The 16605-nt window shown below is 42.5% G+C and overlaps 1 protein-coding gene across 14 annotated transcripts in view; it reads left to right on the top strand.

Annotated features, from left to right (window-relative positions):
• The window catches only part of Syne2 (spectrin repeat containing nuclear envelope protein 2), a 289785-nt gene that overhangs the window by 236666 nt on the left and 36514 nt on the right, over positions 1-16605 (top strand). For all 14 annotated transcript variants that reach the window (XR_004770080.1, XR_004770079.1, XM_027418272.2 and 11 more), the window contains 10 exons: positions 414-593; positions 1417-1545; positions 3596-3750; positions 3844-3988; positions 4343-4437; positions 5511-5745; positions 8294-8488; positions 9937-10062; positions 13639-13794; positions 15875-16033. Coding sequence is in view for 12 of the 14 variants with exons in the window: in XM_027418272.2 (XP_027274073.1) it covers positions 414-593; positions 1417-1545; positions 3596-3750; positions 3844-3988; positions 4343-4437; positions 5511-5745; positions 8294-8488; positions 9937-10062; positions 13639-13794; positions 15875-16033 (1575 nt within the window). In the remaining 2 variants the exon portion in view is untranslated. The remainder of the gene's footprint in view (positions 1-413; positions 594-1416; positions 1546-3595; positions 3751-3843; positions 3989-4342; positions 4438-5510; positions 5746-8293; positions 8489-9936; positions 10063-13638; positions 13795-15874; positions 16034-16605) is intronic.

The raw sequence follows: 16605 nt of genomic DNA, 5'->3' as shown, positions 1-16605 counted from the left end.
GTAACAGATTTAATTAGAGTGGCCTGCCTTCTGCTCTCTTAGTGAGGCACTACAGATTCTACATGAATCCATATATATTGGGATGCATTGTCACCGACAAGGAACAGCCTATAGTGATTCTTGAGCTGATCTAAAAGTCCATCCCTTCAGTGTTGGATAATTAGAGATGGAAAGCATGCCAGTCTTCTCAGTTGGTCTTCAGCTTCTGGAACCAGGAGCCACAACTCTGGTGGACAATGACAGGTTCAGCTCTGAACTGCCAAATTGTAGAGCAGCACCAGTATGTAATCATTTTAGGAAAATTTACGATAAATACTAACAGCAACAACAAATTTACAGAAGTACAAGTGGCAGGGGTTGAGGACTGTGGTGGGGAAGGAATAAGCATTTAGTGAACCTTTCTCCTTCTCCAGGAGCTGCAGCGTGATGTTCTGAAGACAAAAGAGGCCTGCCTTGAAAATTCCACCCTCTTGGATCAGCTTCCACCGCCTGCAGATCCCAGCACCCCTGGGCTCCATTCTGGACAACTGCACTCCCTTCAGACAGCTGCCTATTTGGAAAAGATGCTGCTGGCGAAGTCAAATGAATTTGAGGTTCGGCTTGCTTTTCCATTTGAGTGGTGGTGTGGACATTCTCATGCCACCTCAGTCTGTGGAACCAATCCTGTGAGGCAGTTGAGCTGTTTGCATAGTACCTTAGGAGCTGTAGAGTAAAGCCATCCTGTAGTCTTGCTTAATCCCATGGGCAAGGGTCAGGTCTTAAACAGCCATGTTGTTTTTTGCCAAATATGTTCATTTAACATGCAGCATATTCAGATCTCAGTTATCAGGATTTCTTTTTTTGTTGTTGGTTTTGTTTGTTTGTTTGTTTCTTCTTCTTTTTTTTTTTTTTCAAAACAGGTTTTCTTTGTATAGTTCTGACCATCCTGGAACTGGCTCTGTAGACCAGACTGGCCTCAAACTCACAGAGATCCACCTTCCTTTGCCTCTCTAGTGCTAGTATTAAAGGCCTGCGCCACCAATTCTGGGCTGTTATCTAGATTTCTAAGTAGAGTAGTTGAGACATAGGTGTGGCTGCTGGAGACTTAGCTATCTGTTGGAATCTCCATTAATTTCCCAAGTTGTAGCATGCAAACTACATAGAAAGTCATGAATCTCTAATATTGTCTCAATATCAGCAGGAAGGAGAAAAAAAATTAAGTAGTAGGACTAAGAGAACAGAATACTCACTTCTCTGTGTGGAACTGGTTGGTCTAGGAACACCCAAACCACAGAATGGAATCCCCTGGGACCTTTGCAGAGATCTCTGTGGAATTTTGAGATGTAAATAACACAAACTCTTAGCAGCCACTAATGATATGCTTAATTCTGTCATACATACTCATGAAATTTTTCTAATGAAAATGTCTCTTTACAGATTGTTCTGGCACAGTTTAAGGATTTTGGGGACCGGCTGGCATATTTAAAAGATCTTATCATGCACGAGGAAGAAAACTTGAATAAACTTTACCATGAAGAGAAAGAGGAAGTTCCTGGCTCGTTCCTGGTATTGGCAATATGTATCTTGCCTAAGGGCTTAGCTTTTCCCTAGAGTTAAAAACTAAGCTAATTGTTAGTGCAAGAATCCTCTTGCATCCTGCTTACCTCAGGAGCTCAGTCATTCACTTCCCTTTCATCTGTGTCCTGATTAACTCATAAGCACAGTCATTCACTTCCCTTTCATCCCTGCTCTATATTCTGAAGGTCTCAGAAAGTAGAACTTTGTAGGGTTCTACTTCACTAATAAATTATTAGTATATCTATGTTATTAATATGTATACTGTCCATAGGTGTTTTTATCTTGAGATCATTATTAATTAGCTTCATTGAATCCACATATTCAAGGAAGTCTCTGTTATGATTGATTGGATTTTTCTGGGCAGTTTGAAGATCAAATATAAAAATATTCATTTGAAATTAGGCATTTTTCCTTTTTTAATTACCTTAGTAAGTTTTGTATAGTTAACATAAAATAAACAAAGGAACTAAAGAATTCTGCATCCCGCAGATTCCCAAAGCTCAATATTTATAACCACAATGAGGAGTTAACAAATGACAACATGCTGTCCTAACCTCAGTCCACCTCTTAATTTTGTAAACAAAATTTTATTTAAGCCCAGTCATCCTTCCATGTACACATTGTCCATGAGAGGTTCTATCCTATGAGGACAAAGCTGAATGGTTGCTTTCCAGACAAGATGGCTCACAAAGCTAAAACACTGGTTTGCTGGCCTAATACAGAAAACATTTATTGATCCTGACCTAGAATATGATAGCAGAGTTCAAGACATAGTGTGGATATTGTGGAAGGTGTTTATTTAACATACCACAGACATATTGTTGACCTGGAGGCTGTTCCTGGAATAGCTTTTTTTGGTTTTTTTTTGTTTGTTTGTTTGTTTGTTTTTTGAGACAGGGTTTCTCTGTGGCTTTGGAGGCTGTCCTGGAACTAGCTCTTGTAGACTAGGCTGGTCTCGAACTCACAGAGATCCACCTGCCTCTGCCTCCCGAGTGCTGGGATTAAAGTCGTGCACAACCAATGCCCGGCTCCTGGAATAGCTTTTTAAAAGTAATGTTCTGACAAATCTTCTTTCTTGTGATTTCGCATTCTAGGAAAATATGGATCAAATGTTTTCTTCAAGTCTGGTATAAGCAGCACACTTAGCCAGGAACATATTAAGGATTTGATTTTTACATGAAGTGTAAGCACACTGCACAGCCTGCTGAAGATCAAGTTATTGGCAGATTCGACAGGACTTGGAGGTCCAGAGTTGTTCTTTTAAAAAAACAACTCATTTTCAGTCTTGCTTAAAGACAGACTTTAGTGCCCCTCCCTGTTTCTTGGGCTGCTTTGGTGCTGCTCATGCATGCTACTTTTCTTGTGGCTATGACAAAATTCCTGCCAAAGGCAACTTGCAAAGGGTTTAGAGACTGGCAAGATGGCTCTGCAGATGGAACCCACATAAAGGTGGGAGGAGAGAGCCAATGTCACAGAGGAGTCCTCTGATGTCATATGTCGCAAAGGCTTCACAAAGAGGGAGGATTATTTTGTCTCATGGTTTTAGGGCTCACAGTCCATCATAGTAGGGAGGGCATGCCGGTGGGAGTGTGAGGCTGAGGCGGCTTGTCACAGTGCACCCACAGTCAGAGAGAAATGAGGACTGGCACTCAGCTGGTTGCTTCTCTTTCCCTTTTTTCACACTCATGCCTCTCAGCCTATAGGATGGGCCACCCACATTCAAGATGTGTCTTCCTCCTCAATTAAATCTCCCTGAAGTCACCTTTACAGTCATTCCTGAGAATGCATCTCTTGGGTGATTCTAAATCTTGTCAGAGTTGACAGGTCAGAGTAGCCATCATGTCATACGTACAGGCTGGTGTCCACAAATAGGAGTACCATTGAGAAATCTAAGTTCAGGCCTGATTGTAGCTTTAACTGTTTGACTACATGCAAGTTGTTTTAGCTATTCAGGCCCTAGTTTCTCTCATCTTTATGGTAAGGAGGCCGTGTCATCAGGTAGGCATTTTATCTACCTATTTTTTTTTTTTTTTAACAGAACCATGTGCTGGCACTGACAGCCCAGTCACCTGACATCGAACGTTTGAATGAAGAGAGCATCAGGCTCCCCCTCAGTGACATAACAATTAAAACACTACAAAATGTGAACCGGCAGTGGATCCGGGCCACAGCCACGGCGCTGGACCACTGCAGGTCAGAACATCCCCTCTCTATCATGACTTCCGGGAGGTAGAGTTAATGTCGTCATTATAAGGCTTGGTTTTGTGTGTTTTCAAATCTTTACAGAAAACTTCAGGGAAACGGGTTGAATGAAAACTTCCTTCTTTACTGTGAAAACTGGATCCAGCTTCTGGAGAAGATAGAAGAAACACTTACCATGACTGTTGCTCATAGCCTCCCAGCTCTCCTGGAGCAACAGAAAACCTATGAGGTAAACCTGTGTTGAGCTATTCACACTGGGGTGGGGAAAGAGTTTCAATGAAACACGGGGAGTGTCTGTCTCTAAAATTAAAGAAAAAAATTAATTGTCCTCCAATGATCAAAGGCATTTATTTAGGCATAGATACTATTACTAGGTCTGGGTTTGGTTTTTTTTTTTTTCTTCAGTATTATGGGCCTACATAATATTAATATGATGATTGAACACTTTTTGCAGTTGGCTTCCAATAACTTGAAAATTAATTATTTCACAGATCCTCTGAGAGCTTTGAGAGGAAGTATTAAGTTCCAAATTCCTACCAATGAATTCTATCAGCTGATATTTTATATTTTGGTTTGTAAACAGATGTTAGAGGCTGAAGTTTCTGTAAACCAGACAGTTGCTGATGCTTATGTGGCCCAGTCCTTACAGCTCCTGGACACGACAGAAACTGAGAAGAGGTAAGCTATGTGGGATTCTGGAACTAAGGCTCTTGGGGGGGACAGGACTTCTGACACAGGAGCCTTTGTACGAGTTTATGGGGTGCTGTGTGGCATTTTAGTCCATTGAAACAGTGTGTGGAGCCTTGGATCACTCCTCTTCCAGCTCTTCATAAGAGTCATCATTGATTTTTGTGAACCATGGTTCTTAGGGGGCATGCTAGGATCTATTCCTTCCAATTGTCAACACATAAATCTTGACTACATCCGTGTCTTGCAGCCTCCCCATGGGACTGGCCTTCTGCCTACCCATCAGGACAGAGTTGTGCCTCTTGGCCATATAAACACTAATGGTGCTTTTTCCTGTTGTAAGTGGATGAGGTTGGCAGCACAGAGGCTTCTGGGAATGGCCACTCCTTGAGTATATTGACTAAGTTTTGAAGATTCATCTGTATTACCCTTCTCTTCCCACTCTCACCTGCATGAGGTTTTGTTATTGGACAGTAAATTGTAAGGTGCCACTCACTACCCCAAGCATGAAGCTGTCTCCAAAGGAGACAGTCTCCAAAGGAGAGCTGCCTCCCCAGGCATCCCAGATGGAGTTCAGGGGACAGCAGCAGGCAGGCTGGACAGAGCCCTGAAGCCAACCTGGTGAGCACAGCTAAACCACTGCACATGTAGCTAATTGGCATGGGCAGAATCCAGAGGTGGCCCAGCTGTTTGAACCTCTGACTGCCCTGATAGGTATCATTTCCCTGGCCCCCAAATCTTCTTTCAGTATACCTGAGAATTACAAAGCCTATGTCTTCATAATCCTCCAGTGATACATGCAGGCTCCTTCCAGTGTAATACGCAATGTTGATTGCTCATTATGACAAGCATAACTTCCCCGTGATAAAGAAAGGCCTTATCTCTCACGTGATTGGTATTATACGCACCTATGGCATCACACCCCTCACTGTGCTTAAGATAGAGCTCAGGTTTCATGATGGTGTTATCTCGTGCAAGATGTGTATGCAGACTTCTGTCAGACCTTGCTAGTTACCTTTTCTACACGCTCACATTAGGAGTCTCTCACCATCTGTTTTTCCTAGGCCAGAATTTGTCTCAGAAGTCTCAAAGCTGTCAGACCAATGGCAAAATGCTGCCCGGGGTGTTCAGCAGAGGAAGTGTGACATCGACAGGCTGGTGACACAGTGGCAGTTCTTCACCACCTCTGTGGAGGACTTGCTCCGTTTCCTCACTGACACCGGCCACCTACTGTCTGCAGCGAAGGAACAGGACTGTTACAGTCTCTACCAAACCAGACGCCTGATCCATGAGCTAAAGGTACTATATGCACAGTTTGGGAGGTCTTAACTGGGGCTTCTATTGCTGTGAAGAGACACCATGACCACAGCAACTCTTATAAAGGAAAACATTTAATTGGGGTGGCTTATAGTTTCAGAGTTTTAATCCATTATCATCACGTGGGACATGGTGACTTGTAGGCAGACATGGTGCTGGAGAAGGAGCTGAGAGTTTTACATCTTGCAGGCAACAGACAGGGAGACGTTTTGGGGATAGTTTGAGAATATAGGAGACCTCAAAGCCCGCTACACAGTCACACACTTCCTCCCACAAGGCCACACCCACTCCAACAAGGCCAGACCTCCTTATAGTGCCACTCTTTATGGGCCAACCACTCAAACACATGAGTCTATGGGGACCATACCTATTCAAACCACCACAGAGGGTGAAAAGCACATAGGGCCAGGGGGAGCTTTATATGCAAGATGTTTGTTCAACTGAGGTTTTATTTGAGTTTATTATTTTTAATCGTGTGTGGGCATGCATGTGTGAGTTCGGGTACTAGAAATGGCCAGAGGTGTTGGATCCCCTGGAGCTGGAGTTATAGGTGGTTGTGAGCTATCTGATATATGGGTGCAGGGAATGGACTCTGGTGTTCTGAAGGAAGAATATGTACTAAGCCACCTCTCCAGCCCCACAAGGTTTAATGTTTTCTGTTATGACCCAAATATGTTCTGTGCAATGGAAGGTCAGCTACGTATGGCCGCTAGCTGGTCCCTAGCCTTGTACAGTCTGAAGCTCTGTCTTACCCACTCACCTAGAAATAGACACATTCTCTCAAGGGTGTGGGAAGAAGAGTGCCATGCAAATGGGTGGGTAAAATGGGAGAAGTCCATGATGACAGGGTCACACCACCTAAACACTTAAGGTACTGGCAAATGTATAAGGCATCCACAGGTATAGCAACAGGCGGAAGGACACTTACTCTTCAAGAGCAAATTCAGACAGCCAAGAGTGCCTCAGTAAGGGTTTAGGGGCTGGCCAGAAAGCTCAGTGAGTAAAGGTGATTGTAGCCAAGCCTGAAGATATTGAGGTCCCTGGAACCCACATGATAAAAGAACTGACTCCCACAAGTTGTCCTTGAACCTTCAAATGCACCTCACCCCAACATACCTTCTATAAATTAATCAACATATAAAAAATTAAAGCTGCTTCATGAGCATAGGATTATAGTATGTCATTGAATGTATTCCCTCCCTGCTTAAGAGAACCACTCTCTACTAGAGATGTAGTCAAATGCCACACCAGCCCCCGACACGCTAGGCTGGCCTCTGTCCTCATCAGTGGAAGGACTAGAAGTCTCCTGCCTTCATGGATGCATTTAGACAAATTAGCAGGAAAATACCAGCTGGTAATCACCATCTATAGGTATTTTACAGAGGAACTAGTGACTACTTTAGATCCTGGTGCTTTCTGGGACTGTGGCATTTAAACCGAGACCTGAATGATGAGAAATGAACAAACCCTGTAATGATTTGGGACACAGTTTGGATGTTACACATAAAGAGAAAAACCAAGTCAGAAAAGATTCTAGGACTTGGGTCAAATCATCTTGATAGACCACGTGCCACTGACCAAGTCAGGGAGGACCAGAGAAGGACTAGAGGGAGACAGGCCTCCTGTCTGAGGAGCAGTGTTGAGTGGTACACTGCTCCTCTTGGAAAGCGTGAATCAAGAATTTCTCCTTGTTTTTTGTATTGGAAATAGCTTGTTTCAATCTGCCTTAAGCCCATGTCATATTCTGACCAAATGTTTGCATTGTTCTTTCATATATTGATCAATATGTGTCCTAAGTTTTAGTGTAAGCTTTTGAGGTTTGGAGGTATCACCTTCTCAGGTGCTCTCTTTCCTATTTTCTTTGTATAATGTGCAGGCACACTCTACTCCTCTACGTTACCCTGGTGATAGCCTGTATAATGACTTCAGTTCAAATCATTTTCTTAATGCTCTGAGATCCCTCTTGCCTTGCAGATTTTTATTCTACAAATGTGTGTGTGTGTGTGTGTGTGTGTGTGTGTGTGTGTGTGTGTGTGTTTTGCCTACTGTATGACCATGTACTGTGTGATGCCCTCAAAGGCCAGAAGAGGGTGTTCTATCTCCTGGTACTAGAGTTACAGACAGTTGTGAGCTGTCATGTGGGTGCTGAGAATTGAACCAGGCTCCTCTGGAAGAGCAGTCAATGCTCTTAACTACTGAGCCATCTCTCCAGCACTCTGGATATATGGTTTTTGTTTTTAATTTCTCTAAGCTTTCAGTCTTTAATTCTAAGAGTCTTAAGTGTTACCAGTCCTAGGAAGTTATCCCATGACTGCCTCATCTGGGAGAATAGACCTACTCAGAGTTAAACATTAGCTTTTAATGTGAACACATTTTGTGTTGGTCCTTATCATGCACATACATTTTGTACAGATCTGTCTAATTTGTGTAGAATTTAATATTTAAGAGAAGCTCTCAAGGAAACCCACAATCATATTTTCATCACACCAGAGGCTTAAAGCAAACCCCCCCCCCTTTTTTTTCATTTTAGAACAAAGTGATCCATGTTCAGAGGTGGCGAACCACCTATGAACTGGCCTTGGAAGCCGGGGAGAAATTACGTGACACACCCAACCCGGAAACTAAAGAGTTCATTGACAGGCAAGTCAGCAAGCTTCAGGACACCTGGAAGGACACTGAGCTCAGCCTGGGAGAGATGATCAGCCAGCTCCAGAACACTGCAGAGGTAAGTGTATGACACTGTAATACATTGCATAAGGTGCTTGTTAGCCTTGTGACAAATAGGAATTTTTTTTTTTTTTTTAAATCTGGTGTTCTGAGGTTTCCAACAAGTCAATTCCTACCAATATATGAGTCGTGCCAGTTACTACTATTAATAAAATAGTAACTGCATGGGAAAAACAAAGTCTTACAAATATAAGCACTTGAGGTGCTATGAAGGTATTTACTTCGGGCCAGTGAGATGGCTCAGTGGTTAATGGCGCTTGGTGCCAATCCCTGGAAACCGCATGGTGGGAAGGGAGAACCCACTTCTGCAAAATGACTTCTGACCTCCATCATGTGCTGTGGCACACCCATGCCTGCACACCCACGCACACTAAATAAATAAGTAAATATATACATGTAAACAAAGTTTTGTGAAGCATTCATATTCACTGGATGTTCAGTACATGAAGCTAACATCCCACTTATGCTCCAGCCAGGGTATAACAGATGAAAATAAGCACAGTGGGTAATTGATCACTCTGTGTTTAGGAATGGAAATAAAATGTTTTGAGTCATCAGTAGGAAAATCTTGGGTTTTGTCTGTTTGGTTAGTTGGTTTTATGGTGTTTTTTGGTTGTTTGTTTGTTTTTGTTTTTTTTTTTTTTTGTCTGGTTGGTTGATTGTGTTTTTGTTTGTTGGTTTGTTTGTTTCTGGTCCAGAATACCAAGTTGTTGTAAAGGACTGAACTGTACAGTACTCTTGGGTTTCAAATGCAGTTTTTATTTTTATTTCTCTTGTCAGACTATTAACCTATTTTTGTTTTGTTTCTATGCTTATTTCTGACATTAATCTGTTGTGTGTACTAAAGGCATAATGAAACTACTCAGAGCAAGTTTTCTAAATGAAGAATAAATTTATGTGAGTTGGTCTGAGCACCTGTGCTATGAACAGAGTGTGTGAGTTTTGTTATGTGGAGTGCGTGAAATTCGTGAGCTAGCAGATAAAGCTTGCAAACTCTTTGGAAACTCCAAAGTATTTCAAGCATAAGGCAGCAGGTGGATAAGGAAAGTTGCATTGTGAAAGGTTTGCCAAAGCCAGCAGGCATCAGGAGTGGTGATACTAACGGGGAAGTGGCAGGGCGCTTTGCCTGGCTCTGCTATCGTGAGGCATATTTAAGATATAGATGCTAAAAGTCAATCCTGTATGCAGTAGGTTTTAGATGTAATGTATCCAAAACTGACACAATAGATCAGAGAGCTGAAGGGAGATACCTCCAAACCAATCTATCCCAGTGATTATGTCCCATGTGTCCCTTCAGGTCAGTCTGCATGAGACAGGAACTGATTTCTGTTTGGTTTTTCCAAACACACCTAAGAGAAAGAGCACATGCATTAAATAAGCAGTTCTGTCCTGTAGTTCAGTCTGGAGAGCCAAGTACTTACAATTTTTAATACTGTTTTCAAATAGACCTGGGACCATTGTGAAAAGAAAATCAAGGAGCTGAAAAGTGGGCTGCAAGTTCTGAACACACAAAGCAGAACTCCACTTCCGGAACTTCACAAGGACCTTCACAGAGAAAAGGAGCTGACTAAGGTACTGACGTCTGAGCCAGTGGCCAAGATATTCACACATTGCCTTCTGGGCACATAGGTGTTTGCCTGCATCTCTAACTTCTGTGATTCAGCTGGGTTTTCTGGTCAGTTGTAGTCATCACAGGAGGTAAGGAAATGAAACTCTAAATTCCCAATGGATTTGCCCTTCCTGGTGGTCTCCACAACCCTGAAGCTGCTGTTCACCAGCCAATACATTTATTTATTGTTTTAATAATAGCTGTATTGTTCTCAGTGGAATAATAGAAGGGCTGCCTTCTGCTCCTAAACGTCTTAAAGCAGCCCTATATAGCAACATTTCCCTCATTGTTCTGTGTCAGCAATTAGTGATTCCCCTTGCTGCTTCGTTCTCACTGCTGATAGTATGCATGGGATAAATACATCCTTCTGTGGCACTTGATACTGTTAGATATTCTCTACCTTTGTTAGTCTGGAGTGTCTCTTCATAGTTTGTCAGTTGAACACTCTTCCTGTCTGTTGCCCCATCAAGTCAGCTCTCCTGTGAACTGCCTGCTGCTATTTCCCCTGACTTTTGTGTGTTGGGCTGTTTGCCACCTTGATTTGAAGAAGTTCCTTATTCTTAATATGACTTCTCTGTAAGTATATACTTATAAATGTCTTCTGTCAGCTTATTTTCCTTCCTTCCTTCCTTCCTCCCTCCCTCCTTCCCTCCCTCCCTCCCTTCCTTCTTTCCTTCCTGTCTTTCTTTTCTTTCTTTCTTTCTTTTTATGTCAGTGGGTGAATGTCTTAGGTTGTTTTTTTTAACATTTTTTTATTAATTTATTTTTACATTCCAATGTCAGTTCTCCCTTCCTCCTCTCCTCCCACTCCTCCAGCCCCATATGCTCCCCAGAGGAAGTAAGACCTCCCCTTGGAAGTCTACTGAGTCTGTCCCATCATCTCATTGAGGCAGGACCAAGGCACCTCTCCACCCCCCACACCCCTGTGTCTAGGCTGAGCAAGGTATCTCTCCATATAGAATGGGCTCCACTAAGTCAGTTTGTGCCTTAGAGTTAGATCTTGGACCCACTGCCAGTGGCCTCATATATTGTCCCAGCCACACCATTGTCACCTATATTAAGGGAGTCTAGTTCGGTCTTATGCAGGTTCCCCATTTGTCAGACCTGAGTCAGTGATCCTCTCACTAGCTCGGGTCAGCTGATTCTGTGGGTTTCTCATCATGGTCTTGACTCCTTTGTTCATATTATTGCTCCTCCCTCACTTCGATTGTACTCCAGGAGCTTGGCCCATTGGTTAGTTGTGAATTTCTGCATCTGCTTCCCTCTGTTTCTGAAAGAGTGTTCTAACTTCTCTGGGGTTGTGGACTGTAGGCTGGGTATTTTTTTCTTTGTCTGGTATCCACTTATGAGTGAGCACATACTAGATTTGTCTTTCTGGGTCTGGGTTACCTCACTCAGGATGTTCCTGCCTCTACCTGCCAGAGGTGACATTAGTACTTAGTATCATTACCTAGTAATTTCTCGTAACTTTAATATAGGTGCATTTATGGATATTTTCCTATACATTTCCTATACACATGGGCACAGACACACCCACACACAAACACACACATACACACATTGAACATCCCTACTTCAAAAAAAAAAAAACTGAACTATGAAGCACTTCTAGTTCTAAACATTTCTAATAAGGGATGGCCAGCTGACATGTAAATTCTCTAAATATAAAGCTTTCATAGACTCTATACTATTATGTAAATTGCTACAGTGGCTGTCTGGACTTGTTGAGCGTAACTCATTGGGACGGTTTTAATTTTAAAATAAGTTTTGGAATAATGTAGTCATTATGATTCTAAATTCAGAAGGTTCATAAGATGCATATTAATTTCTTTCCTTACCACAGAAACAGTTGATGTGACTAATTTGTTGTATATTCTTCCCAAGGCATTCTATCCATGTATAAGCATATGAGTGTGTTTCATCTTTTTCCTTTTGTGCATGTGTGTATACACATTCGTGTGTGTGTGTGTGTGTGTGTGTGTGTGTGTGTGTGTGTGTGTGTGTGTGAGCGCGTGCAAGCATGCACTAATATGAATGGGCTCGTATGGGGAGACTAGAAGTTAACATTGAGTGTCATCTTCAGTTGCTCTACACTTTATCTTATTTTGTTTGAGACAGGGTCTCTCAGTGAACTCGGATCTTACTGGTATGGCTAGACTTGCCGGATAGCAAGTGCCAGGCATCCTCCTCGGTGCTGGGAGGCTTGCACCACCATGCCTGGCTTTTTCACATGGGTGTTGAGGCCACCTCGGATGCTCACACTTGCACAGAGAGCACTTGACCAAGCATCTAGCCATCCCCTTTAGTTCATATGGGACTTGACAATCTCACTATGAACTAATATCATAGGGAAAGGCTTCTGCTGCCCTATTGCTGTAGGGAATCCAGCCAAAGACTGGTGATATACTGCCATGTACAAATAACTGGAAGTTTTACATCATGCTCTGTAGAGGTAACTGGAATCTCACAGGTATTTTTGCAATACAGATCCTTTATCAGACTGAAGATACAGCAAACTGTGAAAGGTTCCTCTGGGCCATTTTATGAAACACAGAGAATGTTAGCAAGTAATGAGATCATGCCACTATAGTATATAGACCACTAAAAAAAATATCAGAGTTAGCGCCTCTTTACTGTAGCCACTGTTCTGACTGACTTCTGGTGTAAATGAAACAGTATTTTCCTTCAGATTTCAACTGAAGGGCGGGCAGGAAACAGAGAGGCCTGGAAAATATGCCATGGATAAGTAAGCCTAAATACAATTAAAACCTAATAAATTCTGGGGTCTTTGGGTTGTTTCCTTTCACTTCCTTTGTAGTGAAAAGAATTTTCTTGATTAATTACTATAATCCATTGGATCTGAAAACTACTTCATTTTATAAACTAGTTGGAACTGACAATGTAACTCAGTGGTAGTTTTTATTCAGCTAGTGTGAGGCCCTGGGTTGGATCTCCTGCACATGAATGAATGAATTAATGAATGAATGATAAATATATGAAGCTATTGGCTAATTAATCTCTGCTATTTATCAGCAAGCATTTCTCCTTCCATTATATTCATCTGTTCAGAAAAATCAAAAACAACGCCTTCCAAACAGAAGTTGACGGTTTACGATGGCTCCAGTGTTAGCGGTGCACCCGCCCAGGCATTTTGAAAGTGAGAAATCACACTTTCTATGAACCTGCCTCTTAACATAGCTTCTGGGTCTTAATCCAGAAACGTGTGCAAATTTTCCTTTTCTTACGTTGACACACGCAGAAATGGGTCTGGTTCAATTTCCACCAGAATGACTTTATTAAACTCCAGCTACCTGAAGGAATGAGCTTGAAGAGAGCAAAGACTGTGCCCCCTGAGAGAAAGGTGACTGCAGGCTGCCTGGCAGGACTGCGGGTAGCGGCTGTTTCTCATTCCGAAGGTCCCTCCCCTTTGCAGGCTCCCCTCCCCCAGAGCCTAATCAAAGGATTAGCCTACAGGTTTGGAAACAGCAGCAGCTGGAGTTGAAGGAGGTTTTTTCCGTTCTCCTTGTGTTTAAATGCAGGAAGTGGAAAAGTCTCTGGCTAACTGGACGCACAACTTGAAAGAACTTCAAACTATGAAGGCCGACTTGAGCCGGCGCATCCTGGCGGAGGACGTGACGGTTCTGAAGGAGCAGATTGAGCTTTTGCACAGACAATGGGAGGACCTCTGCCTGAGAGTAAGTCAGCCAGCTTCAAAGTGCGGGGCTGGGGGAGTTGATTGAAATGTCCCAAGGCCAAAGGAAAGGATCCCGACTTCGTTAGAGCAGAAGCCCTTTGGCATTGGGACCCCTGTGCCTCCGCTGTGGCTTTAGGAGGTAGCAACCCGTTTTAACAGATTTGACCTCTTTGTTTCAGCTGCACTCAGTGCACAACTTTGCACACTTCTACTGAGCTGTCTTGGTTTTTTTTCTTTTTTTTTTTTCTTTTTGTTTTAAGATCACCTTAAGCTAGGATGTAAGCAAGGGTCATATTTGTATTGATTCTACTTCGTGACTTTCATAGGTAAGTGCTAATCAGAGTATGCTATTAGGAGAGATCTCTTTGACCCCTCTCCTGGGCCAAACACCAGAACATAGATGTCCACAGGCTGGCAGGGAAGTCTGAGAGCGAGACTTCTCTGCAATTGGATGTTTAGTCCTGGTTGTTGATTTTTTAAACTCGGAAGTGATTGACTGTAGCCTGAGGACGTCGTCCAATCACTTCTACAGGGTAAGAATGAAATTGTGTTTAGAGTATTACACAGTTCAGGTCTGTGACGGGATCAAGATGGAATTAAAGGTTTCGATTAATCTTAAAGATGCTTGTTTTAAGGATACATAATTCTCAGGAAAAGTTAATTCCTTAATCTCATTTTTGTGTGTGTGTGTGTGTGTATGAATTTGACATTTGTAAATACCTATGTTCTAAAGACACTTTTAGTTACATTTTGAAATAAAACCACTTTATCAAAAATTTAATCTTAGTAGTAACAATTCGCTCTCTGTGTGTGTTAAATTGTTCTAATTCGTGATTTATGTAAAAGGAAATGCTCAGAATCTTCAAAGTCTTCTAAGAGTTAAGAAAACTCAAACAGCGTCCTCCAGATGGTCCTAATTGTTACCATTGTGAATACAAAATGCCAGGGGTTTTAAAAGCTAAAATAAATAGATGCCGGAGGAATAGGGGCAAAATGCTTGTTTTTCTAGGAATAGATTTTTTAGGGCCTTTTAAACACATTTGGCTGGGCAGGACACAGAGCATTTGGTATCCTGACCTCACTCTTGGAAGAGCAGAGGGTTCTTTTGTACATGGTGAGAAAATTCTCAGGGGAGTGCAGCCGCCTTTTCGTGTCCTATAAAGTGGGTGCTAAAGCTACCAAAAGAACTCTTAGCTACCCCATTTAAACTCTTAGTATTTCAAAGATTCTTAGAAACTGAGAATAGTTGTCGTACACTTAGGAAGGCTGGTGGTTTCTATTATCTGGATGTAAATTTAATTGATATGTTGTAGTCCTCTATGGAGGGAGGGAAGCCTCTTGGCTGGTGTTAGCAGACCGGAACACCGGTGTTTGGGGGTCCAGCCTGCTTGCTCCAGATCAATTTTTGGTGACATTTTCATGGTTTCTAGACAAAAGCTACCGAATGTAATGGCAAAGTAGATTAAATGAATTGTTTTGGGACTTCATTTTTTGTTTGTTTAAATACCCAAACATTTGTGCATCTTTTAAGTAAGTTTTCTGTCCATTTGCATTACTAATAGTGATTGCTGCTTTTTTTTTTTTTTGATATTATGATCCGGACAATATTTTTTCAAATAAGGAAGCCAAACTCTGGCCTTATAGATATACAGATTGATCAGTTTTCAAAGGGAAAAGGTTTGGGTCACAAAGTTACAAGGTTGCATGGCGGAAGCAATCAAAATTTTGTTACATTGAAAGAACAAGAGAAACAGAGTCGAGCAATGATGCTGTATTTATCTAACCTTTCTTGTTTTAGCGTGGCTTGATAATGTAAATACGCAGAATGCAAATGCCACTTCATCTTTTGTTAAGTTTTTAATGGCAGTTACCAAGGGTGAAAGTTTTTTTGTTAATGCTGAGCTCTCCAGGTTTTGAGAGAAAGAAACAGGTTTTAGAGACACTGACAAAAGTGAGTGACATTTGTGATCATTTGTGTTTGTGTGTGAGCTTTGGGGGTAGAGTGGGGTGCTTACTTTTTGGGGAGCCAAGGGATTTTCCTTCCCTGCTAGCCTCAGCTGCCAAATGCATGTCATACCTAGGTGGCTATCCGAAAGCAGGAAATTGAAGACAGGCTCAATTCATGGATCGTATTCAATGAAAAAAACAAGGAATTGTGTGCTTGGCTGGTCCAGATGGAAAACAAAGTTCTACAGACAGCAGATATTAGCATTGAAGAAATGATTGACAAGTTACAGAAGGTGAGTGGGGGGTGGGGCACCCAGGTGGGTGCACTGAGGAGGGCAGAAGGCTTTTGCAGGGCTCAAAGAGCTGCAGCGTCACAGGTGTGTAGCAGCAGTGTACATGTGTCAAGGGGCTATTGTTGGTCTTTCTGAAGGAAGAGATGGGAAGTGTGAGCCTATCATAGGGGGGGATGCGGTGCTGAGGAGGGCTGCTTTTCCTCAGCTGGCAATATGGTTTATCTAGTTATTGTGAAGTGGAACCCAAGTCACAGAGGAGACCAGGGGCAATGAGTGGTCACTTGAGCATCATTGTACAGTCACCCAAAACACCTCTCCATCAACCCTAGGAAAGCTTTGATCTCAGGCTGACTCAGTTAAATCTGTTTAGTCTCAGCTCCACATTTGTGAGGGGAAACCGAGGGGCTGCTATCATCCAGGCTGTAGAGTTTCTTGCCTTGCATTCATGAAGCCACGAGTTCAACCCTCAGGAGGCTGAGACAAGAGGATAAGGAGCTGCAGGCCTGGGCTACACAAAGAGAAAGGCACTACTGCCTTTAACACTTCGTAGCCACCTATCCTGGTCTAAGCCA

Source organism: Cricetulus griseus, chromosome 5 (genome assembly GCF_003668045.3).
Source record: "Cricetulus griseus strain 17A/GY chromosome 5, alternate assembly CriGri-PICRH-1.0, whole genome shotgun sequence".
NCBI lineage: Eukaryota > Metazoa > Chordata > Mammalia > Rodentia > Cricetidae > Cricetulus > Cricetulus griseus.
This window is presented reverse-complemented; position numbering and strand designations above follow the sequence as displayed.